General features: G+C 36.4%; 1 protein-coding gene across 4 annotated transcripts in view; it reads right to left on the reverse strand.

Moving 5' to 3' along the window:
• The window catches only part of ERBB4 (erb-b2 receptor tyrosine kinase 4), a 1,160,906-nt gene that overhangs the window by 315,155 nt on the left and 819,315 nt on the right, over nt 1-26,436 (reverse strand). For all 4 annotated transcript variants that reach the window (XM_007966140.3, XM_007966143.3, XM_007966144.3 and 1 more), the window contains exons 7-11: nt 24,241-24,382; nt 9,688-9,801; nt 8,203-8,329; nt 1,510-1,583; nt 297-387 (exon numbers count right to left, since the gene is read on the reverse strand). In XM_007966140.3, coding sequence (XP_007964331.2) covers nt 297-387; nt 1,510-1,583; nt 8,203-8,329; nt 9,688-9,801; nt 24,241-24,382 — 548 coding nt within the window. The remainder of the gene's footprint in view (nt 1-296; nt 388-1,509; nt 1,584-8,202; nt 8,330-9,687; nt 9,802-24,240; nt 24,383-26,436) is intronic.

Raw genomic sequence — 26,436 nt, forward strand, 5'->3', positions numbered from 1 at the left:
ATGATAACATCTGATAAAAAAGAAAGTTTCATTAATTGTTCATATCTTGCACCCCATACTTGCAAAATACTAATATTATTTTGAGTGACAGACAATTGAAAAATCAAACTATGTATTCTGTAATACTTCATACCATCATCGGAGGTATTTTCAATGAGCTTATCTTTGGAAATAAGGATGGAAGCATGATTTCCCCAGAATCAGTAAATCAATAAGAGTGATGGTTTTGAATTAATGCCCAGACGATGCTCCTCTTGAAATCTGTGAGACCTGCAACTTTAAACATATCCACTTACCTATAGAGTACTCTTCCACCAATGGTCACTAGGTTAGAAAAAACACTGAAATCAGTCATGTTTGGTGGCCATGACTGTATGTTCAGGAAACCTACAAGTGAAGAGTAGTAAAAATAAATCAGAATATCATTGTCTTAGTAATAGTGCTGATTTTTCTTGAAATATGGTGAAAACATGTTGAAAGGTGGGAAGTGAGAAAGGGGTAGTGAACATTTCTATTTTTGAAGCACTCTATTACATATGTATTCTTCCAAGATTGAGTCTCTTACCCAATAAAACTGTATATGTTGAAAGGTTTCAGTGACTCAATTTGATTTATTCTTATAAATGCAAGAATGTAGCCTAACTAGATAAAGAGAAAAATATAGTTTCAATTTATCTGAAATCTTTTACCTCTTCATCTGTATACTTACGATATCAGTGTCACCCTCGTATTCTAAGACATTTATATACATATCTAACCTTTCGCATTAGATTTTGCATTATTTTACGGTAAGTCCATGTCTGATTCATATCTATGGGCCCCATATTACCTACTAAGACAATGTTGAACACATTACAGGCTTAATATATATGTGCTAAATAAATGCTACATGTTATCCATGTTCAAGAGTACTTCTTTTGAATAAGTAAACAGAAAAACATGGGTTCAAAGATCAGTTGACACTTGCAAGAGTTGTAATGTCAGACTTTCAAAGATACTCATTTTGTAATTCCATGGGCTTTCAAAATATGCATAAAAGCTAATACCATCTTTAAAAATAATACCAGTTTTTACAAACTAAAATCTACTTTGAAAATTAGTTGCTGATTCCAGTCTTATATAACTTTTTTTGTTTTGTTTTCCTTTTTGTTGTTATTTTGAGATGGACTCTCGCTCTATTGCCAGGGTGGAGTGCAGCGGCGTGATCTTGGCTCACTGCAATCTCCACCTCCTGGGTTCAAGCAGTTCTCCTGCCTCAGCCTCCTGAGTGGCTGGGATTACAGGCACGCACCACCACACCCAGCTAATTTTTGTATTTTTAGTAGAGACAGGGTTTCACCATGTTGGCCAGGATGGTCTCAATCTCCTGATCTCATGATCCACCCGCCTTGACTTCTCAAAGTGCTGGGATTACAGGCGTGAGCCACTGTGCCTAGCCAATCTTATGGATTTTTTTTTTTTTTTTAATTACGTTGTCCATAGCACAACAGTTGCAGTTTAAAAAATTACCTGTTATCTCTCTGACTGTCCGAAAGACATTCAGTTTCTCTGGGTCTATGGCTTCAATTGCATTGTAAGGGTCCCTAGAAAATCAAGAAGAAATGTAGCCAAATTTAAATTTTAATAAAGGAGTGAAAATATGAGAAATGTGACAGTAGTTATTTTATTCAAATTTAATTTTAATTAGCAATAGGAGCGTTATCAATGCATGTCTAAATTAATCTGTGCTAGATGTGGAGGAGGAATAATAGGTGTTTTGTGGACATTTTTGATGTCACAAAATATGAGATTTTCATCAAAGCCTATTCTAGATCTAGAAGATTATTCAGATTGAACTATTCTGATGAAATTCCCAAAGATAGCAAGTTCATGTATGAACCATTTTACATTGCTTTGTTTTAAAAGTTTATTATTGATTTGGAAGAATATATATAGTCTAGAAATAAATTATATTATAGTGAGAACAACTGGTATTTATGCTCCTCAAAGAAGTATACATTGCTAATACTACCTGGAATTCATAAGAAGGATAGAAATAAGCACAGATAAAATCGACATTTTTTTTTCTGTAGCTCTACATTTATCTACTCATGAATTTTCATAATATTTATGACATTGTCCAAAAGTATCTCTTCATACAGATTACTTAGAACCATCTTGTTCCTATCTAGCTTATTCATATTCACGTTTATAACACAGGAACTATTCGCTTCCATGTATATGAATTCAAGCAAGACTTCCAGTTTTGTTTTTTTTTTAAAATCCACAGTAAGTTTTAAAATTTTATTACGTTAAAAGACATTTCGCACTATCCTAGGTAGAGACCTCATATTAATATATATCATTTACAGAGAGATTAAATTTTATCCATTGGCTACTTCTTCAAGACAGATCAAAACTTCTAAGAACAGTGATCTTAGGCTTTTTTACAAGTATGTATCTACCTGTAGCAGTCAAACAAATTTTATTCTTACTGTAGACATCTCTTCTTTTACCGGTCTCTGAGAACATTCCTTTTCGGTATGGTGAATAACCACTAGTGATCCACTCTAAGTAGCCTTAATAGGGCTATCAATCAACATGCTCCATAATCCCCTGACAAACAGATAGGCATATGGCCTATGTCCTGGGGATTTGTGTCTGAATCCATTGGCATTTATTCATGCCAGCATTCAAGTCTTGAAAAGAGTATCAGTTCCAGCAACCTTGATCTCTGGAACCACCTTGTACTGGCTTTCTGAACTTGGTTCATCAGCATATTCTTCTCTACTGCAAACCATTTCACATCTTTAAAAAAAATTTGCTTGATTAAATTACTGTTTCAAACTAAGAAGTGCAATCAATACAATGTACTGCTAGTTTAACATGGAGTGCTTTATACTAGGCTCAAATACTAGATACTGCTGAAGTTGGAGAAACACTAAAAATGTGTTTCCCTATAATTCACACATAAACTATTGATTAAAATTTTCTCAATGTCATATTAATATCTCACAAAAGCTTAAAGTCTCAATTAAACGTTCTAGCAAACTTTCTCTATTTACAAGCAAAGATATATGGAACAAATAACTATGCTTTCGATGAATATGAAGCCAAAAATGAAATGTATCATGTAGGAAAACTCTTGCCTTCACTTTTTAATGTGCAAAGAATTTTGTATACAGAGGAAATATCAGCTCTGCCATACAAGAATGAGCTTTCAACATTTGTTCTTTGATGAAAAGCAGTGTATAGAACAGCTCAGGTCATATAATCAAATATTCTGGCTTTATTGAGAAAGACTCAAAATTCAGGGCAAGCACACAATAATGGGGTCAGTCTAAACCTTTACTGAGAACACTTCTATGTTACCAGGAATGAAATGAATTCCGGAATGCTAACATGAAGCCCAATGGACCACAGATATTTTATACAGTTAATTTTAGAGATTCAGGACTCTTGTAAAATAAGTTGACAGAATTCCACTCACTGACTTCAAAGTATGTCTTGGGAGTTGCATCCTGTAGCCACTCGAAATACGCAGTACTTTAAAACAGTTAACTTTCCTAACTAAATTCAGAGCCATGCAAAAGAACGTTATGTCTACCGTGTCATTGTGTTTGGTGATCCAAAATAAAGCTCAGGAGAAAGACAAAGAAACATATTTTCATTTCCACTGAAATCACTTTGTTTTATCATCAAGCTTATTATTTCTCTTCCATTGTCTATCACCATTGCAATCTACCACGTAAACCCTTTCTTGCCAGTGTCTCATTGTGACACAGCATGAACATGCTTATTGGTATTTTGTTACTCTAAGCACATGCCCATCAACAGTGTAAAACGTAACAAAACATGAAGGAAAAGTTTTCCTAATGATAACCCTAAGCACTACGCTTTCCTGCAGTTCCTATCCTAAATAAGAAAATGAGTACCTACTACTATTTCTGGCAATGGTACTATTGTACTGTAAACTAAACTTGCCAATTAACTTTCTTGAGCCCAATTATATATTAAAATTTTAATTGATAAATTGCCAGTAAATATCTTTTATGAAGCAACTTATTTTTAAAAAGCATAACAACCTCATTAAATTGTTATTTTTGCATTTTATTAGTTAAAAACATCTCAGCTATTTTAATCAAACCATACGATCTTATTAAGAGCTAGTTAGTAAAATACTGCGGGTAATGGAAATTAAGTGAGGTAAAACATTTCTTTAATTCATTGCAAGTTTTCTGCTTATAATACTCTTTATTGTTCACCTTTAAAATATCTCTGTGCTTACACACGCGAACATACACACACACAAATTACATTCATAACCATACTTGCATCTATACATATATAACATGTCTAAGTCTACTGAATTAACTCTCTAGCCATACTTTCCTCAGATGAAAGAGAAAGGCTTCAGAATATATGTTTCATGCTGGCATGACAGTGAGAATAAAGGATACATCATAATTCATTTATATGTTTGTCTTGGAAAATACCTTATAAATTGTGCTTGAGACCCAATTATAATTATAATTTTAAATATTCCAGGTATAAGTGCTATCACTAAGGACAAATAATCATCTAAACTAAGAACCATGACTCATCATAAGGAAAATTTTGCCTTTATTTGGTTTCCAAAAGTCTATATAAGACTATAATCAAGTCTATAAAATTAATATTTGTTGCACAACATGCTGTGCTATAAATGAGACATAGGCACTGCGATTTTTCTTTTGCACTGTCTTCTTCTCCTCTTGTTTTGTTTTTATTGATTTTCATTTCTCTCTGTTCTCATCCTCCTCTCTCTCTCTCTCACTATCTTTCCCTCTTTCCCCACACTTCCAACCTTCTATTTGATACCATTTGTGAAGGTTTTACAATATGCCAGGCACTGCGCTGAGCAATTCAAAACAACTTTTGTTTTTAATCACCACAATAATCATATGAAATAGGTATTTATTGTTAATCCATTTCTCAAGTTTTTTATTGGAGGAAACCTAGTGTTTGACGTGAGAGAAAGCCACCCAACTCAACGCAAACCCTCCATGGTGGAGATACAAATCACATTCCAATCTGCTCTGGATCCAATTGTCCAAGAAGAAATCCCAACTCTCATTTTCTAAGTTTATGCTTGAGACAAACTTGGTTTACTTTTCTACTTCTAATCCATATAAGTTGATTTTCCATAAGCAATTTTTCACCTGGATGAATGAGCAATATTTTTCTCCTTAGAAGTCAGGGTTAGTCTAACGTAGTATTCTCCAATAAACTTGGAAATGCACGCTCCTTATTGCCTGATGCATTTTTATTCATTGGACTACGTGTTTCCATTTTTTATTACATTTATTTATTAAACATTCCTCCACTCTGGGCCAGAAGTGAATATATATATATATATATATATATATATATATATATATATATATGGCTACATATTTTATATATATAGTCATTTTATAACTAGTAGAGATCTAGAGTTTTAATAATTATGTTCTATGATGAACCAAGACTAAAATAATCTGAACCTCACTAGATAGAATATTTTTGAAACCTTCCTACCCATGTTTTATCTTTAAGAATTTTAGCCTTAGCAGGTCACTTTTGGTGGTCTGCAATCTTTCTACTGTCACAGAATTCTTGCAGTGTTTCTCATTGGGGGCAGCATCACCCCACTAACAGGAAGTTGGCACATGTGTAGAGCTGCTTCAGTTGTAACAGAGACTGGGGGATCCTGTAGTTTACAGGGGTTATCACAAGGTTGTTAATTGTCTCTTAAATCAAAAGATTGTATCGTGTTTTATACAACCTTAAAATGTCCTACTAGACATTTAGGACCTCATATGTGCAAACTTCATGCTTGGTCATACTCTGGCCAGGTTTAATTCCCTAGTCGTGTTGCTCCAATTTCACTTGATCTTAGCGAAAAAGTCGAGAAGCAATTTACTCCAATTTCAATGAAAGTCATTACTCCAATTTCAATGAAAGTCATTTCCCTCTAGTGTCTGGATAGTGGTTTTCTCCTCTAGTGGTCAGTTGTTCCTCTGCTTTTTATTTCCTGGTACTTCTTAAACAAAAATGTCTTCTAATCTCATTTTTCATAAATTCAAACTTTTATATAATTGGAAACTGGGCATTCCCCTAACAATACTTACTTTATTGTACCTTACATTTTTGGTATTTTTTTAAAATTACAACTAAAGAATTATAATAATTAAATATATATATATATTTAGGTTACATTATCTATAAATTTTATTTCAGAATTGAAAAGTGGCAATTTTTTAATATATAAAAGCGGAATGTTGGGCCCGATAAGGATAAAAACCACTTGTCTAATGCAGTTCATGTGAATATGATTTCAAATCATTCCCCACAGTGAAAGGCTTGAGGCTAATTCATTTATTATTTCCAGGTGAAAGTAGGCAATGTGTGTCAAAGTGGCTCTATCTTCTTATTTCTCAGAAGACATTATCAGCATAATGTAATCTTACATTCATGTGATATTTGGTTTTAAACATAGTCAAATTGTGGGTATATTGCTTTATTAAATGTCATAGATGCATTAAATTATGAAGAAGCACCTAAATATTGTACCAGGTCTCCTATGCAATGAGGCAAGGAGGGTAAGACAGCAATGTAAATGGATTCGGAAGGCCAGTGCGGACTACGGTAAAGTTGATTGTGTCCCATCTCAAAATGACTAGTGCTACTGATGTGCTTTGGCTGTGTCCTCATCAAAATATCACATTGAATTGTAGCTCCTACAATTCCCACATATTGTGGGAGGGACCCAGTGGGAGGTAACTGAATCATGGGGGTGTGTCTTTCCCATGCTGTTCTCATGATAGTGAATAAGTCTCACGAGATCTGATGGTTTTCTACAGGGGAGCTCCCCTACACAAACCGTCTCTTGCCTGCCACCACGTATGACATGCATTTCTCCTCCTTTGCCTTCCATCATGATTGTGAGGCCTCCCCAGCCATATGGGACTGTGAGTCCACCGAACCTCTTTTTTCTTTGTAAATTACCCAGTCTCGGGTGTGTCTTTATTAACAGCGTGATAACTGATTAATATGGCTACCCAGTTCCAACAAATTGTTGCCATGTAGGAATATGGGCTGAGAATTACCAAGTCTATACATTTTAAAACATAAGTAAAAAAAAAAAAAAAAAAAAAAAAAACAACATTTCTTAAGACAGATACAACAATTATGGGGTGGCAGCTACACACATACTATTATGCTATCTAACATGGGACCGTATTAAAAGCTACCTATTAAAATAAACAAATATTTAGCAATAATGCAAATAATTGATTTGAATGAAAAGAAACACTTTGTTCTACTGTTCTTGCCATTCCTATTTGGACATATTTATTCATATTATGTTAAATTAGTTTGCTTTTAGAAATGATCTGATATATGTTCAGAGTAAGATTTTGAATTGAAACGTATGAGAGATATTCTTTATCTGTAACCTGCAGCGCTAATATTTAGGGATTAAGTAGTAATATAGACAGACAGATAACATACAATGTTAAAATACTGACATTCAAAGGATGCAAACACGTTTGTTTTCCAGTTAAAACCAGCAGGGGGTTCTGCAACGAAGGAGCCCAGATAAATCACGTTACAATTTTTATTACCAAAATGAAACTCATTTAGCAGCATCTCTCACAGTGGTGCTAACTTCCCAACTTAAGGGAAAAAAGACAAAAATAATACATCAGGACAAAGAATTTCTGGAAGAAGCTCAGGGGAATTTCAACTTACTGATTAGTTTTATGTGAGACATTTTAAAGGATATTAATTCATGGTTTCTCAACCGAATCAGTTAGAAGTTTGAATGAATTTTCCTCTAAACATATCTAAAAATAAGTCAAGCTTGCTGAAAACCGTGGATTTGAGGAGAATATCCTAAAACATAATTTAGTCTAAATACAAATTTATATTTTCAACCTTAAATAGTCACAAAACTAAAATTTGAGCACATTCCAAAACTGGTATTTTGGAATGTCATTATACTTTCATTATACTATAATGTCATTATACTGTATTATACTGCCATTGCTGGTGAAATCAGGCCCTTGCTTTTGTTTTGAGGAGCATTAATGAAAGGTGAAACTCTTCAGGTTCCAGAAGAATCAAATAAACAAAACTAAAGAATCTCTTCAGTTTCCTCTTCACTTTGTAAAATAGCTTGCACAAAAATGTAATACTGACCCGTGAATACCAGTGACTAGAAAGATCAAATTCCCATTGATCTTGGTACAGTTTATGAATTTGTCAATGTTACTGGAATCCACAGTCTGAGCTGACATCAATGATCCTGTGCCAATGCCATCACAAGCTGTAGAAACAAGACTCAGAGTTAGGGGACTGAGAAACTTATTTTTGGCCAATAAATCATTGCATCTTCATTGTAAAATAGCAGAGTATTTTTAATTGCAACATATAAAAATATATTACAAATTTTGTTTTCTAAAAAGTAAAATAATTATTCATTCATTCAACATTCACTACTGGTTCTGCTTTAAAAACTTGTCCCTGCATTAAAATCGAATGACAATGACTCATCATAGAAATTACATTTTATATCAAGACCCAGTATACACACACAACACATACATAAGTTTAACAGAAATTTTATCAATCAATACTCCTCCTAGCAACATAAAATTATCTATTTTCTACTTTATTTGAAAATATCATTTTTAATGATTTTAAAATGCTGGTAACTTTAGTAAAATAATTTCATGGCTTACATACTAATGCTCTACAACCTGCAATTTTAAAAACAGTGGTCTAATGGAGAATATATGTAAATAAAGAGTCTAATGATGTGAATTATAACAAAAATCAAGGGCCATTCAAATATTTATGCTTAAATTGAACATGCTTTCTGAAGCTTCCAGTTTAAACAAACAAACAAAACAACTTTTGTGTGGGGTGGGGGCGCGGGGTGGTGTATAGAAAAATAGAGAGAGGGGATAAGGAAAAAACAGAGAGGAAGAGAGAAAAGACCATCTAAAGTAAGTCTGGAGTTTGTCCTTTTCTAAGGCACTCCCTGATACATTGAAAAGTTTAACAACATTCCTGAGATTTAGACTACATTTTCATCTGGCTTAATTTAGGTTTCATTCTGGTGAGGAATTAGACTACACACAGCTGGAAGAGATTCCTTCCTCCACTGGAATTCTATGGCATGAATTATCTGATATATTTATTTTAAACTTATGTTAAAGTTCCCTGTCATTTCATAGATCTCATCTTTCCAAATATATTTTTAAGATCTGGAGAGTGACTTTCAGGTCCCTATGCATGACTTTTTACGCTTAGCAGATAAAGTTGTATATAGTGCCAAGCAACTAATATGTGTTGTGATGCCAACATAACCATGTGAACTCTTGTTTTTTAACAAAGCTTTTAAGATTTCCTATTGACAGAATAACATGTAAGTGAGTTCCTATCAGTGTTACACCTGAATTTTTTTCTGGACCATTTTAGTAGATATAATTCAAACTCAATAATATACAGTGTTATAAAAGTTCATATTTTGAGTGACTGTCCAAAATTACGGAGAGCATGTGTGGGCAGGTTTTGGTTGTGAGAGTGGGTTTATATTAAAAAGCTGGTACACTTAAAAGTGAATTAAAAGCCTTGTTATATAGGCCCAGTTCTAACTAAATAATCTGAGCTACCACTCACCTTTTGGGCAAATGTCAGTGCAAGGTTTACACATTTTAATCCCATTTTCTTCTACTTCCATCTTGGAACTAGGGCAGGCACGCACACAAGAACTGGAATCTACCACAAAGTTATCTGTTTTTTTTTTTTAAAAAAAAAAAAAAAAGGTAAAATAAGCATTAATGTTAACATTCAGCAAACAAGTTCAAAACAAGATATTTTATGGGTTGGAAATGATTAGCTTCATTGATAGTGTTTATGTATCTTCCCCTTAAACAACAACTCTTTGTTTAAATATCTCAACCTGAAATCGTATTTCCAGTCAAATGCAATGTGTGTTAACAGCAACTAGTACTTGCTTGGTTACTGCTCCACATCCTGAATTGCCCCCAAGATAGACTAGATTTCTTTTATATGCTTAGGAAACTACACTACATTTAGCTTGTGTGTTTCAATAGTTCCACTTCATTTCATGACATGATGCAACTTTAAAGACTAAAAATACTTCAAGTTCATGAAGCACAAATGAAGCTTAAGTTGAACTGCCTTGGATTAAGAGAGTACACTTCACATCAAGGAGAAAATGCTTAAAATGTGTTCTATTTTTCAATGGAGTGCCACAAAAACTTTCTCATATTTTTACATGAAGAAACAACATAAAATTGGAAAGGGTAGCACTTTGGAAAAGGTACATCAAATAGACAAGGAGCATTTTGTTACTCAATACTTGGATTAAATGTCTAGGAGTCCAGTGACCTGGGATATGCCAGAACATCCCCTCCAAAATAAAGGACAAATTGTTGCATCTAAAGGCTCTCACAATAAATGGAAACACAATACATGCTAGGCCACTCTGGTTTTAAAAGTAGCATCCTTCCATGCCTGGGAATATTGCTCTGGCACAAGATGCAATGTTGTGGAATGCTTACAGCATTGAGGGGTGCGCAAAGCAGAAAGGCACATGATGTAGATCTAGGCTGTGGTGCAAGCAGTTTTGCTACTTGGGCCATAAAACACAAGAGGCTCAATATTGGAAGCATCTACAGTGGGAAAATATGCCATGTAGTTTTATGGCAAATTTCATCAGAAAATCACAACAGAGATTTCTAGTTTTTCAGAGCTAAGCTAGGCCACCTATAGCATAAGATAGTACACCATTTAATAAACAGCTTTTGACGTGCTTCTGGGTCCTGGTAGAGGTGGGTCTTGGGTCAGACCTTGTAGCCAGAATTGCCTATTATGAATAGGGTTTTGCTATAATGTTACAATGTCATCATATTGGGCAGGTCCAATAGCGATCCATTGTAAAATTAAAGTAGGATATAAGCAGGGGCAGAAACACAAGTAAACTGCATAAGCAAATGGTTAAGAACCCCCAACGCCATCCACCACTGAGCTGGTCCCTCTCAGTCAGCTCATACCTATGGTTTGTGGGGGCTGAGAGAAGGCACTTAAGAAAAACTAACAAAGTAAGACACAAACTAAACTAGGAATGTGGATACTAGCTGAAAATGGATGGCAGCGTCTCTGTCTGTGGTCTCACCTATGAGTGGACTTGAAACACAGAGACAAGAGAAAATCTTACCAACAGGCATAATTTTAGGTAGCAAAACTGATTACTCATTTTGTATGAAAAGAGAAGTTGCTTGACCTTAGAATATATATGAACTCATGAGCTTATCCTGAGAGAAGAAATACTGGAAAACTTGAGAAGAAACAGAATCTGGGGCAAAGGGATATGTGAGAATCCATGGGAGTGGGTACAAAGTATGGAAAAATTTGTATTCCAAGTCAACATCCACATGAAAGCCTCCACCACAACAAAGAGGCACTTTGTTGGCATGATATCAAAGTCCAACCTTGCTTTCTTCCCTTCTCCAAAAAGTGTTGATTTTGAGACTGCTCCTTATCATAACCTAATTTCTATCTCAGGGGAACCCAACCTACAACAGGTGCGTACACGATATTAAATAGCCATTCTTTGTTCCAGGTCTGGTGATATGGTTTGGATCTGTGTCCCCATCCAAATCTCATGTCAAATTATAATCCCAGTATTGGAGGTGGGACCTGGAGGGAGGTGAGTGAATCATGGGGGCGGCTTCCCATGGTTTAACACCATCCTCCTTGGTGTTGTCGTGACAAGAGTGAGTTAGCATGAGATCTGGTTGTTTAAAAGTGTGTAACACTTCCTGCCCCTCTCTTCCTCCTGCTCCAGCCATGGAAGACATACTTGCTTCCCCTTCACCTTCACTGTGATTGAAAGCTTCCTGAGCTCTCCCCAGGGTGTCCTGTACAGCCTGCAGAACCATGAGCCAATTGTACTTCTTTTGTTTATCAATTACCCAGTCTCAGGTATTTCTTTTCTTTTCTTTTCTTTTTTTTTTTTTGTTATACTTTAAGTTCTAGGGTACATGTGCACAATGTGCAGGTTTGTTACATATGTATACATGTGCCATGTTGGTGTGCTGCACCCATTAACTCATCATTTACATTAGGTATATCTCCTAATGCTATCTCTCGCCCCTACCCGCTCCCCACAATAGGACCTGGTGTGTGATGTTCCTCTTCCTGTGTCCAAGTGATCTCATTGTTCAATTCCCACCTGTGAGTGAGAACATATGGTGTTTGCTTTTCTATTCTTGCAATAGTTTGCAGAATGATGGTTTCCAGCAGCATCCATGTCCCTACAAAAGACATGAACTCATCCTTTTTTATGACTGCATAGTATTCCATGGTGTATATGTGCCACATTTTCTTAATCCAGTCTGTCACTGATGGACATTTGGGTTGATTCCAAGTCTTTGCTATTGTGAATAGTGCCACAATAAACATACGTGTGCATGTGTCTTTATAGCAGCATGATTTATAATCCTTTGGGTATATCCCCAGTAATGGGATGGCTGAGTCAAATGGTATTTCTAGTTCTAGATCCTTGAGGAATCGCCACACTGTTTTCCACAATGGTTTAACTAGTTTACAGTCCCACCAACAGTGTAAAAGTGTTCCTGTTTCTCCACATCCTCTCCAGCACGTGTTGTTTCCTGACTTTTTAATGATTGCCATTCTAACTGGTGTGAGATGGTATCTCACTGTGGTTTTGATTTGTATTTCTCTGATGGCGAGTGATGATGAGCATTTTTTCATGTGTCTGTTGGCCGTATGAATGTCTTCGGTTGAGAAGTGTCTGTTCATATCCTTTGCCCACTTTTTGATGGGGTTGTTTGTCTTTTTCTTGTAAATTTGATTGAATTATTTATGGGTTCTGGATATTAGCCCTTTGTCAGATGAGTAGATTGCAAAAATTTTCTCCCATTCTGTAGGTTGCCTGTTCCCTCTGATGGTAGTTTCTTTTGCTGTGCAGAAGCTCTTTAGTTTAATTAGATCCCATTTGTCGTTTCTGGCTTTTGGCTTTTGTTGCCACTGCTTTTGGTGTTTTAGACATGAAGTCCTTGCCCATGCCTATGTCCTGAATGGTATTACCTAGGTTTTCTTCTAGGGTTTTTACAGTTTTAGGTCTAACATTTAAGTCTCTAATCCATCTTGAATTAATTTTCATATAAGGAGAAAGGAAAGGATCCAGTTTCAGCTTTCTACTTATGGCTAGCCAATTTTCCCAGCACTGTTTAATAAATAGGGAATCCTTTCCCCATTTCTTGTTTTTGTCAGGTTTGTCAAAGATCAGATGGCTGTAGATGTGTGGCTAGTCAATTTTCTACTTATGGCTAGTCAATTTTACCAGCACCATTTATTAAATAGGGAATCCTTTCCCCATTTCTTGTTTTTGTCAGGTTTGTCAAAGATCAGATGGCTGTAGATATGTGGTATTATTTCTGAGGGTTCCGTTCTGTTCCATTGGTCTCTATCTCTGTTTTGTTACCAGTACCATGTTGTTTTGGTTACTGTAGCTTTGTAGTGTAGTTTGAAGTCAGGTAGCATGATGCCTCCAGCTTTGTTCTTTTGGTTTAGGATTGTCTTGGCAATGTGGGCTGTTTTTTGGTTCCATAAGAACTTTAAAGTAGTTTTTTCCAATTCTGTGAAGAAAGTCATTGGTAGCTTTATGGAGATGGCATTGAATCTATAAATTACCTTGGGCAGTATGGCCATTTTCATGATATTGATTCTTCCTATCCATGAGCATGGTATGTTCTTCCATTTGTTTGTGTCCTCTTTTATTTCACTGAGCAGTGGTTTGTAGTTCTCTTTGAAGAGGTCCTTTCATCCCTTGTAAGTTGGATTCCTAGGTATTTTATTCTCTTTGAAGCTATTGTTAATGGGAGTTCATTCATGATTTGGCTCTCCGTTTGTCTGTTACTGGTGTATAAGAATGCTTGCGATTTTTGTACATTGATTTTGTATCCTGAGACTTTGCTGAAGTTGCTTATCAGCTTAAGGAGATTTGTGGCTGAGATGATGGGGTTTTCTAAATATACAATCATGTCATCTGCAAACAGGGACAATTTGACTTCTTCTTTTCCTAACAGAATATCTATTATTTCTTTCTCTTGCCTGATTGCCCTACCCAAAACTTCCAACACTATGTTGAATAGGAGTGGTGAGAGAAGGCATCCCTGTCTTGTGCCAGTTTTCAAAGGGAATGCTTCCAGTTTTTGCCCATTCAGTATGATATTGGCTGTGGGTGTGTCATAAATAGCTCTTATTATTTTGAGATATGTTCCATCAATACCGAATTTATTGAGACTTTTAAGCATGAAGGGCTATTGAATTTCATCAAAAGCCTTTTCTGCATCTATTGAGATAATCGTGTGGTTTTTGTCTATGGTTCTGTTTATATGCTGGATTACATTTATTGATTTGTGTATGTTGAACCAGACTTGCATCCCAGGGATGAAGCCCACTTGATCATGGTGGATAAGCTTTTTGATGTGCTGCTGGATTCAGTTTGCCAGTATTTTATTGAGGACTTTTGCATCGATGTTCATCAGGGATATTGGTCTAAAATTCTCTTTTTTTGTTGTGTCTCTGCCAGGCTTTGGTATCAGGACGATGTTGGCCTCATAAAATGAGTTAGGGAGGATTCCCTCTTTTTCTATTGAATGCAATAGTTTCAGAAGGAATGGTACCAACTCCTCCTTGTACCTCTGGTAGAATTTGCCTGTGAATCCGTCTGGTCCTGGCCTTTTTTTGGTTGGTAGGCTATTAATTATTGCCTCAATTTCAGAGCCTGCTATTGGTCTATTCAGGGATTTGACTTCCTCCTGGTTTAGTCTTGGAAGAGTGTAAGTGTCCAGGAAATTATCCATTTCTTCTAGGTTTTCTAGTTTATTTGCGTAGAGGTGTTTATAGTATTCTCTGATGGTAGTTTCTATTTCTGTGGGGTCGGTGGTGATAGCCCCTTTATCATTTTTTATTGAGTCTATTTGATTCTCCTCTCTTTTCTTATTTATTAGTCTTGCTAACAGTCTATCAATTTTGTTGATCTTTTCAAAAAACCAGCTCCTGGATTCATTGATTTTTTGGAGGGTTTTTTGTGTCTCTATCTCTTTCAGTTCTGCTCTGATCTTAGTTATTTCTTGCCTTTTGTTAGCTTGTGAATGTGTTTGCTCTTGCTTCTCCAGTTCTTTTAGTTGTGATGTTAGGGTGTCAATTTTAGATCTTTCCTGCTTTCTCTTGTGGGCATTCAGTGCTATAAATTTCCCTCTACACACTGCTTTAAATGTCCCAGAGATTCTGGTATGTTGTATCTTTGTTCTCATTGGTTTCAAAGAACATCTTTATTTCTGCCTTCATTTCGTTATGTACCCAGTAGTCATTCAGGAGCAGGTTGTTCAGTTTCCATGTAGTCTAACGGTTTTGACTGAGTTTCTTAGTCCTGAGTTCTAGTTTGATTGCACTGTGGTCTGAGAGAGAGTTTGTTGTGATTTCTGTTCTTTTACATTTACTGAGAAGTGCTTTACTTCCAACTATGTGGTCAATTTTGGAATAAGTGTGATGTGGTGCTGAGAAGAAGGCATATTCTGTTGACTTGGGGTGGAGAGTTCTGGAGATGTCTATTAGGTCTGCTTGGTGCAGAGTTGAGTTCAATTCCTGGATATCCTTGCTAACTTTCTGTCTCATTGATCTGTCTAATTTGTCGTGGGGTGTTAAAGTCTCCCATTATTATTGTATGGGAATCTAAGTCTCTTTGTAAGTCTCTAAGGACTTGTTTTATGAATCTGGGTGCGCCTGTATTGGGTGCGTATATATTTAGGATAGTTAGCTCTTTCTGATGAATTGATCAATTTACCATTATGTAATGGCTTTCTTTGTCTCTTTTCATCTTTGATGGTTTAAAGTCTGTTTTATCAGAAACTAGGATTGCAACCCCTGCTTTTTTTTTGTTTTGCATTTGCTTAGTAGATCTTCCTCCATCCCTTTATTTTGAGCCTATGTGTGTCTCTGCATGTGAGATGGGTCTCCCGAATATAGCAAACTGATGTGTCTTGACTCTATATCCAATTTGACAGTCTGTGTCTTTTAATTGGACTTTTTAGACCATTTACATTTAAGGTTAATATTGTTATGTGTGAACTTGATCCTGTCATTATGATATTTTGCTCGTTAGTTGGTACAGTTTCTTCCTAGCATTGATGGTCTTTACAATTTGGCATGTTTTTGCAGTGGCTGGTACCGGTTGTTCCTTTCCATGTTTAGTGCTTCCTTCAGGATCTCTTGTAGGGCAGGCCTGGTGGTGACAAAATCTCTAAGCATTTGCTTGTCTGTAAAGGATTTTATTTCTCCTTCACTTGTGAAACTTAGTTTGGCTGGATATGAAGCTCTGGGTTGAAAATTCTTTTCTTTAAGAATGTTGAATATTGGCCCCCACTCTCTTCTGGCTTGGAGAGCTTCTGCTGAGAAATCTGCTGTTAGTCTGATGGGCTTCCCTTTGCGGGTAACCCGACCTTTCTCTCTGGAGTTGCTCTTCTTGAGGAGTATCTTTGTGGCATTCTCTGTATTTCCTGAATTTGAATGTTGGCCTGCCTTACTAGGTTGGGGAAATTCTCCTGGATGATATCCTGAAGAGTGTTTTCCAACTTGGTTCAATTTCCTCCTCACTTTCAGGCACCCTAATCAGATGTAGATTTGGTCTTTTCACATAATCCCATATTTCTTGGAGGCTTTGTTCATTTCTTTTTACTCTTTTTTTCTCTACACTTCTCTTCTTGCTTCATTTCATTCATTTTATCTTCAATCACTGATACTCTTTCTTCCAGTTGATCAAGTCAGTTACTGAAGCTTGTGCAATTGTCACATAGTTCTTGTGTCATGGTTTTCATCTCTATCAGTTCGTTTACGATATTCTCTGCATTGATTATTCTAGTTATCCATTCTTCCATTCTTTTTACAAGGTTTTTAGTTTCTTTGCACTGGGTATGTAGTTCCTCCTTTAGCTCTGAGAAGTTTGATTGACTGAAGCCTTTTTCTCTCAACTCGTCAAAGTCATTCTCTGTACAGCTTTGTTCCATTGCTGGCGATGAGCTGCATTCCTTTGGAGGGGGAGATGTGCTCTGATTTTTGAATTCCCAGTTTTTCTGCACTGCTTTTTCCCCATCTTTGTGGTTTTATCTGCCTTTGGTCTTTGATGATGGTGACATACTGATGTGGTTTTGGTGTGGGTGTCCTTTCTGTTTGTTAGTTTTCTTTCTAACAGTCAGGATCCTCAGCTGCAGGTCTGTTGGAGTGTGCTTGAGGTCTACTCCAGACCCTGTTTGCCTGGGTATCAGCAGCGGAGGCTGCAGAAGATATAATATTGTTGAACAGCAAGTGTTGCTGCCTGATTCTTGTTCTGGAAGCTTCATTTCAAAGGTGTACCCAGCCATGTGAGGTGTGAGGTGTCGCTCTGCACCTAGTGGGGGATGTCTCCCAGTTAGGCTACTCAGGGGTCAGGGACCCAGTTGAGCAGGCAGTCTGTCCGTTTTCAGATCTCAACCTCCGGACTGGGAGAACCACTGCTCTCTTCAAAGCTGTCAGACAGGGACATTTACATCTGCAGAGGTTTCTGCTGCTTTTTGTTTAGCTATTCCCTGTTCCCAGAGGTGGAGTCTAAAGAGGCAGGCAGGCCTCCTTGAGCTGAGGGGGGCTCCACCCAATTCGAGCTTCCAGGAGGCTTTGTTTACCTACTTAAGCCTCAGCAATGGTGGGCGCCCCTCCCCCAGACTTGCTGCTGCCTTGTAGTTAGATCTCAGACTGCTGTGCTAGCAATGAGGGAGGCTCCGTGGGCATGGGACCCTCTGGGCCAGGTGTGGGATATAATCTCTTGGTGTGCTGTTTGCTAAGACCCATGGTAAAGCACAGTATTAGGGTGGGAGTTACCCAATTTTCCAGGTGTTGTGTGTCTCAATTTCCCTTGACTAGGAAAAGGAATTCCCTTCCCCTTTGCACTTCCCATGTGAGGCAATGCCTTGCCCTGCTTCATCTCTCGCTGGTTGGGCTGCACTGGCTGACCAGCACCGACTGTCTGATATGCCCCAGTGAGACGAACCCGGTACCTCAGTTGAAAATGCAGAAATCACCCATCTTCTGTGTCACTCAGGCTGGGAACTGGAGGCTGGAGCTGTTCCTATTTGGCCATCTTGGGTGCCCCCCAGGTATTTCTTTATAGCAGCATAAGAACAAACTAATACATCTTGGGAAATACACTACAATGAAACACTTTCACATTTCTACTGAGTGGAATGAGCAAGTAGTATAATTAGCCTTATATCAGTTAGATTCAAGTTTTGCAGCCAAATGAGTTTCAGAAAATGTATTTTTGGAGTTTTTAAATTTCAGAAATCTGGATTAGGAAATGTAGGCCTGCATTTAGAAGCTTAATGTCCTTGTTTTCCCGAGAAAACTTCAATTTGGCAAACCAAGCCATGTAAGCCAGGCCCATCAGAGATTTAAATTTTTTCATAGAAAAATACTGAAGTGCTTTAAATTACCCTGCAGTTTGAGATACATAAACTAATTTAAGAAAGGAAGAGTGCAAGTTACCACATTTAAAGTAAACAAGTCATGTAATTTCACACAATAGGTCTTCATGTTTAGCCACTTGCTACAGTTTGGAGTTGATGGCTTTCAGGTGAACCACTATAAATGCTATAGTAAAGAAAAGGAGTATTCTTGAGTTCAAATTTACCTGGTACTTCTGCTCTCACCCAACCCTTGGGCTTCAACCTAAGGACTTGAATAAAAGGGAAAGCACCAAAAAAAAAAAAAAAAAAAAAACTCCAAGAAAGCATAGGTTTGACTGTCTTTGGGAAATGCATCCTAATTTGAAGGTAGTACATTAGGTAGTAATATAATATATGTCTAAGAAAAGGGAAAATATCATTTAGCCCCACCGTACAATACTGTCAAGCCCTCAGTTTTCTAAGGATGGTAAATGGTGACATATAGGGTGACTTTAGATAAGAGGTTATTAGATGAAAAAGGACTGGTATGAATATTAAAATATTTAAGATACAAAATCTTTGCTGTCTTGGCATTAGTGTGCCTGTGACTTTAAAATGCTAATTAAGAGACATATTAAACACATATAAATTTATGTATATACATAAAGAAGTCAAAGTACAATTTTTATTTTAATAGATATGAACATGTTACATAACAATGACTAGAATTGTGTTTTCAAAGCCTTTTTAAATAATATATCCCTTTCGGCCTGGCATGGTGGCTCATGCCTGCAATCCCAGAAATTTGTGAGACCGAGGCAGGTGGATTACCTGAGATCAGGAGTTCAAGACAGCCTGGCCAACATGTTTGTCATGTTGATGAACCCAGACTCTACTAAAAATACAAAAATTAGCTGGGCATGGTGGCATTGCCTGTAATTCCAGTGACTCAGGAGGCTGAGGCAGGGGAATCGCTTGAACCTGGGAGACGGAGGTTGCAGTGAGTGGAGATTGTGCCATTCCACTCCAGCCTGGGTGACAGAATGAGACTCTGTCTCCAAAAAAATAAAAAATCTACTCCTCTCATCCTTATATCCTATCTCTTTGACTGTTATAATGGCTTTGGAAAGAAAGGAGGGAAAATATATATATTTATATATATTTATTTATATACATATTTATATATATAGAGAGAGAAACAGAGTTTCACTCTTTTTGCCCATGCTGGAGTGCAACTGCATGATCTCGGCTCACTGCAACCTCTGCCTCCCGGGTACAAGCATTCTCCTACCTCAACCTCCCAAATAGCTGAGATTACAAGTGTGTGCCACCACAACCAGCTAATTTTTGTATTTTCAGTGGAGATGGGATTTCACTATGTTGGCCAGGCTGGTCTCAAACTCCTGACCTTACATGATCTGTCTGCCTCGGCCTTCCAAAGTGCTGGGATTACAGGCATAAGCCACCTCGCCCGGCCAGAAGATATAATTTTTATAACCCACATCTTAAAGAAGAAGAAATAGAGAACTGAAGGTTTTATTTAAAAATCACATGACTAATAAGGGAACAAAGCCACAATCCATAGCCACTCTAATCCCATGTTCCTTATACAGATTGAGTATACTTTATTCAAAATGCTTGGGACCAGATGTGTTTCAGATTTCAGAATGTTTTGGATTTTGTAATATTTGCACAAACATAATGAAATACCTTGCAGATAAACCCCAAGTCTAAAAACAATATTCAGTTTTTATGATTCCATATATCTTATACACCTGACCTGAGGTAATTTTATACAATATTTTAAGTAATTTTTGGTGTGAAACACCGTTTGTGTACATTGAACCATCAGAAACAAAGACGTCACTATCTCAGTCACCCACATAGACAATCTGTGGTTGTTTGGCATCACTGTCATTCATAACACCAAATTTATATACTACTGACAAGCAATCATATTCTTACACTTACTCACATATTAATACGTAAAAGTAAAAAAAAAAAATGATATATCACTAACATAGTGAAAAGATAATGTGTTCGGAATAACTAGGTATCACAGTAGAATCACTAGAATACCTGTATCAGCTGTGAAACAACAGCAACAACAAATAATGCAGGCTTTTCGTGTCCATCTATGATGCTGTGTTTTGATTAAAAAGTTACGATACACTGTGTTTTCTTAGGTAAAAAGAAACAGTGGAAAGAGCTGAGAAACCAGGGAATGGGTCCTACAGGGATAAGGGGGCTTTCTGCTGGATGGCTTTTTAAAATGTTTCCTCCAGGGTCATCTGCCCATTAACAACAGTGAATTTTGTCTTAGAAGTCTCTTTTTGATTTTATAAACTCCCATGATTTCTTGTTCTGTTATGAACACACCATGCTCTAGTCCTTCAATGATCCCATAACACATTTTCATCATATCATCTGTAGGTACTTTTTGCGCAATGTTAAAAACATTTTCATTGTCACTATTACCACAATCGCTTTGATTCAGAGTGACTTCTGCAATTTCACCATCAGTCAATGAAGGAACAACTTGTTACCAATGTTAAAAACTTCTGTGATAATCACTTCTTCCAGCTTACTGATGAACTCTGAGGGCATATTTTTTTCTCACTTGACATAGGGAATTTTTCCAAGTAACCTCCTTTTTCCTGAATATAGTAATAGGTCAGAGGTTGTACCAGGCATGCAAAACTGTGTCTTTAGTTACTGTGTTCCAAGTATTGACAACAGCATATACAGTATCCTTCATGCTAAGTTCCCTTTGAAAACCTTCCCACACCCAGGCCTCTGTTGACTACTGCTAGCATGCTGCTCAAGAAAGTGTTTTTGGCCAGATGGGGTGGGTCACGTCTGTAATCCCAGCACTTTGGGAGTCCAAGGTGGGTGAATCACAAGATCAGGAGATCGAGACCATCCTGGCTAACACAGTGAAATCCAGTCTCTACTAAAAATACAAAAAATTAGCCAGGCATGGTGGCACATGCCTGTAGTCCCAGCTACTCAGGAGGCTGAGGCAGGAGAATCGCTTGAATCTAGGAGGCGGAGCTTGCAGTGAGCCGAGATCATGCTACTGCATTCTAGCCTGGGTGACAGAATGAGATTCCATCTCAAAAAAAAAAAAAAAAAAAGAAAAGAAAAAGAAAAAAAAGAAAGTGTTTTTGTATTTACTCTTCATTGCTCTAAGGATAATCTGTTTACATGGCTGAATTAATGAAGTCACATTTAGGGGAAAGTACATGGCATAAACATTATTTTTGATGAGAATTTCAGCTGCAGGATGAGTAGAACAGTTGTCAAGGAAAAACAAAACCTTGCAGTCAACATCCAGTTCAGCTTCCCAGCAGTGAGCAGGAGGTACTAGCATAGAATGTTTGGGTGAAGCCAATAAAAAAAGCTGTTCCTGATAACCCATACATTTTTTAGTAGCATAATAATTGGTAAGAAATTCACTCCTTGGAAACAGTGAGGATGCACGCTTTTGCCTATCACAGCAAGTTTACATTTATGTGTGCCTGCTGCATTAGCACATTCCAGCACAGTTATTCTGTCTTTGGCATCCTTCATTTCTGCAGAGGCTGTCTAGTGAACCGTGGTCAATATCTTTCTGGAGGAACAATGCCAAAACAGTGATGTTTCATCAGCATCACAAAATTGTCCTAGTGTCAGATTTTTATCAGTGATGACCTTGACAGACTCAATGATGAATTTCTCCACTGCTTTGTGATCAGCAGATGTTTTGTCACCACGAATCTCTAAAGATTTAACGCCATGTCTTTTCTTAAACTTCTGTGTCCAGCCTGTTGAATATTTACAGTTCTCTTCAACTTTCAGTTCACTGTGCTAGATCTTTGCTTGTTTCATGATCAGCATACCATTATGTGGCATGTTCATCTACATGCTGACAAATCCACTCTTTCAGTACACAAGCAAGATCTTCATCATTAGCTTTATTCAGTGCTATTCTATTTTTCATTAACTTCCGTTAGTCATTTTCAGTATAGAACAGTTTATCCTTATTTTTCTTCAGATCACATAAGGTGTTCATACCAACACTGTACTCTTCTCTTCTCTATGATGTTGCATATGTACACTATTCTTCCTTTTCTCCAAAAGCTTGACTTTCTGTGCTATAGATAAGCATAAATGTTTCCTCTTATTCTTACCACTCTTATTACCCAGAGGGATAGCTGCAGGCCTTTCTGACATTTCCAACAATATTTCAACACCACAAAATGGCATTTTGGAAAACCTACCATTGGTATGTCTGGCCTGCACATGTGCCACTTTATTACCCTTTGTGGGTGTGCATCCCTGGGGAAATCTGGGTATGCATGGAAAAGATGTACCGCAGTTAAAAGGGGCTGAGTGTGTGTGCGTGTGCGTGTGTGTGTGTGTGTGTATGTGTGTTTTCCCCCTTGGGAACATTAAATAAACTGTGTTGTGTGCATTTTGACTGTGACCCATCGCATGAGGTCAGGTGTGAAATTTTCCAGTTGTGACATCATGTCAGCACTCTAAAAGTTTCAAAGTTTGGAGCATTTCAGATTTTGAATTTTTGTATTATGGATGGTCAGCTGGTACTTCCTACTGTATCACATACACAAAGTGAAGTCAGTCATATTGTATGTATAGCATAGACTATAAAGAATTCTTTTAAATGAGTATATAGACATACATAGTGATTTTTTTTCAGCCTTTCCAATAGGAAATGTCCCATTGGTTACTCAAATCAAAAAAATAAAAATAAAAAAAAAAGACTCAAGTAAATGTCAATATATTATCCTGAACACCTGATGAAATTTAAGTCTGTCATTTTGAATCCTCAGGATGTTATCAATTTGTTTAAGATCCTTTAACATACCCTTTATATATATGCATGTGTGTGTTTTGCTTAAGGCTAATTTGCTATTAAATATATATATATGCATATATATATGTTTTGTTTAAGGTTAACTTGATATTAAAAATGAAATGCTAAGTATTCTAGTTACAAATAAGGACTCAGAAATAATTTTAGGTAAAAATCCATTGTTATTAGAAGCAGATCCTATTCAATACATAGCTTGCTGCCACTTAACTAATTACTTTTTTGGAGAAACAGTATGATAGGCAAAAATATTGTGGTATAGTAAAAACAGTAAGAGGTTTTGTTTGTTTGTTTGTTTGTTTGTTTGTTTTTGAGATGAAGTCTCGCTCTGTCACCTAGGCTGGAGTGCAGTGGCACTGTCTCGGCTCACTGCAACCTCCACCTCCTAGGTTCAAACAATTCTCCTGTCTCAGCCTCCAGAGTAGCTGGAACTACAGGCGCCCACCACCACGCCTGGTTAATTTTTGTATTTTCAGTAGAGACAGGGTTTCACCATATTGGTCAGGCTGGTCTCGAACTCCTAACCTCAGGTGACTCACCTGCCTCAGCCTCCCAAAGTGCAGGGATTACGGGTGTGAGTCACTGCACCCTGCCACAGTAAGAGTTTTATAACCTCAGATATGTCATTCCTTTGCTATGAAACTTTACACCAATAACTTTAAATTTTGGGTTAATTTCTTTATTTATAAAATGGGGACAATAGTACCTATACCCAAAGTACTTATAATATTCTTACAAGTTTCAAATTAAACTAAACTTACATAAAATTCCTTTGATTTCAAATAATGACCCAATTAATTTGGTTATTCTTATTCTGTTACTTACGTGGACATTTCTTGACACAGAATGCTCCATATGTGTACTTTGCATTGAAATTGTGCTCCAGTTGAAAAGTGGTTGGATTGTAGACAAAGGTTTGGGGACACTGAGTAACACATGCTCCACTGTCATTGAAATTCATGCAGGCCTGCAACATAGCAAATATTACTTTCATTTACAAATAAACTTCATAATACTTGTTAATGAAACACTGCCAAAACATGAGAAGGTTGTTTTCTATAAAATTCAACAAATACTACAAAATTTGATAATTTAAGAGTCATGTGTGTTTCTAAAATTTCATAAAACTCTTTTTTCCAGTGTCAGTAAATAGGCCATTTATGGCTACTGAAGCTTAAAGTGCTTAGCATGTATCCAATAATTTCTACATTGAGAATTGGTTTAAAATTAGCTAATAGTGAAAAATTATTTCAGTTTACACTTATTCAAAGCATTTATATTTAGTCTTAAAGTATAGCACTGACAACCAAATCCCTAATTCTACAGGCTAGATGTTCACTTGGGCTGGTATTTTAAAGAGTTCCATGTCCCAAGTGACATGTAAAGTGCAATTATCACCATTGTCCTGTAAGAAAACATTGTGATACTGATTTATATTGGACTTAAAGAAAAGGCTCTGGTTGGTGACTAGACAAATACAAATACGGTTAATGCCAAAATGTAAAGAGGTAATTAGCTATAGTCAGCCTGTAATTAAATAATATGATGTCATTTCTAGTATGGCTTTTTTCCTAATGCCACTCCATTTAGTAAAAGCCACCATGTAGAAGATAGTTCATTTCTGCTGACTCATATATTTATATTAATAATTTATTTATATCTGCAAATTCATTTGGGAAGAATTAAAAACCATCTTATCACCTGAGATGTGGGTATTTGATATAAAAACAGAATATAGGTATAAGTACCTATAAATATGTGATTAACAAAATTGTGGACGAGCTCATTCTTTTAATTGAGAAATTAAGCCTTTTTAGGAATAATTTAGGCCTTGGAAAGCAAGCTAATATGAACTCAAGCTATGATTTACATTTAATCATAAATAATACATATGGTTATTAATAAGAATTAATTTATTCTGTTTCCTCAAAGCATTTGCTTCATCAATTGTTGTTTTAGCGAGCACTTTATCATAAACACGACAATACCCTGATGATGGTCTACTAGATGCATAATCAGAACACGACTTACTGATGATACATTATTCACTAAGATGACACATTCTAGGAAGAATCTATTAGAAACCAATCTAGAAAACTCAGTAAGTTTTAATTTATGGCTATAAAACTTCATGTGTCCTTATAATTGCTTTACTAACATATTTTATGCAATGTTGTACACAGATTGCTTGGGAACAAAGGAACATAAGCCAGAGGAATAAGACAAATTTAGCTTTGCAACAGCATACAAAACAATGCAACTTATACCAAGGCCTTAGTCTGGCATTCTTGAACATTCTGTACCAAAAGCCAAAGTGGAATCACTGGACCATTCCATAAAAGTAATGAAATGATAATTTGAAGCTCACTCAGCACCGTGCTTATCATGATAATGGAACCATGAAAAAAATTGCAGTGCAAAACTTCTAAGTGAGAGTTTTTGCTATTGCTGTTTGTTTGTTGTTATTGTTATGGAATTGTTAATGAACCACCTGCAGTGTTCAGTGTCTTCAGAATCAAGCTTCCATCGTATGTCTGATAAAAGACAGAGGAAGGTTCTCAGTTCAAGACCTGCTGAGTATCTTCTTTAAATTTGTAACATTTTTATTTCCTTTTCTTCTTCCTCCCTATCCACTTCTGCAATACATATTTTTGTTTCACTATAGGATGAGTGTAGATGATTATATTCTTTATGATATTAAGAAAACTAAGAAATTACTGTCTATATCGTAAGAGCTTTAATATATAATTTGCTCATTGCTGGGATTAAGTGTCTTTTTTTTTTTTTAAAAAAAAAGATCAATTCTACTACATATGTTTGTTTGCTGGATATTTGAGAGAAAAAATTTCTGTGTTCATTTTCAACTATATAAACATTTGTGTGTTTTTATGATTTTTAGCTTTAAAATTAAGCTGGTGTTCTGGGTATACGAAATTGAGTTAAATACAACTCAGAATTGCTGAAATGTATATCAAAGACAAAGAGTACTGTATCAGGAATATGACATCAAAAAAAATTAAA

The sequence above is a fragment of the Chlorocebus sabaeus genome, chromosome 10 (genome assembly GCF_047675955.1).
Source record: "Chlorocebus sabaeus isolate Y175 chromosome 10, mChlSab1.0.hap1, whole genome shotgun sequence".
NCBI classification, from domain to species: Eukaryota; Metazoa; Chordata; class Mammalia; order Primates; family Cercopithecidae; genus Chlorocebus; species Chlorocebus sabaeus.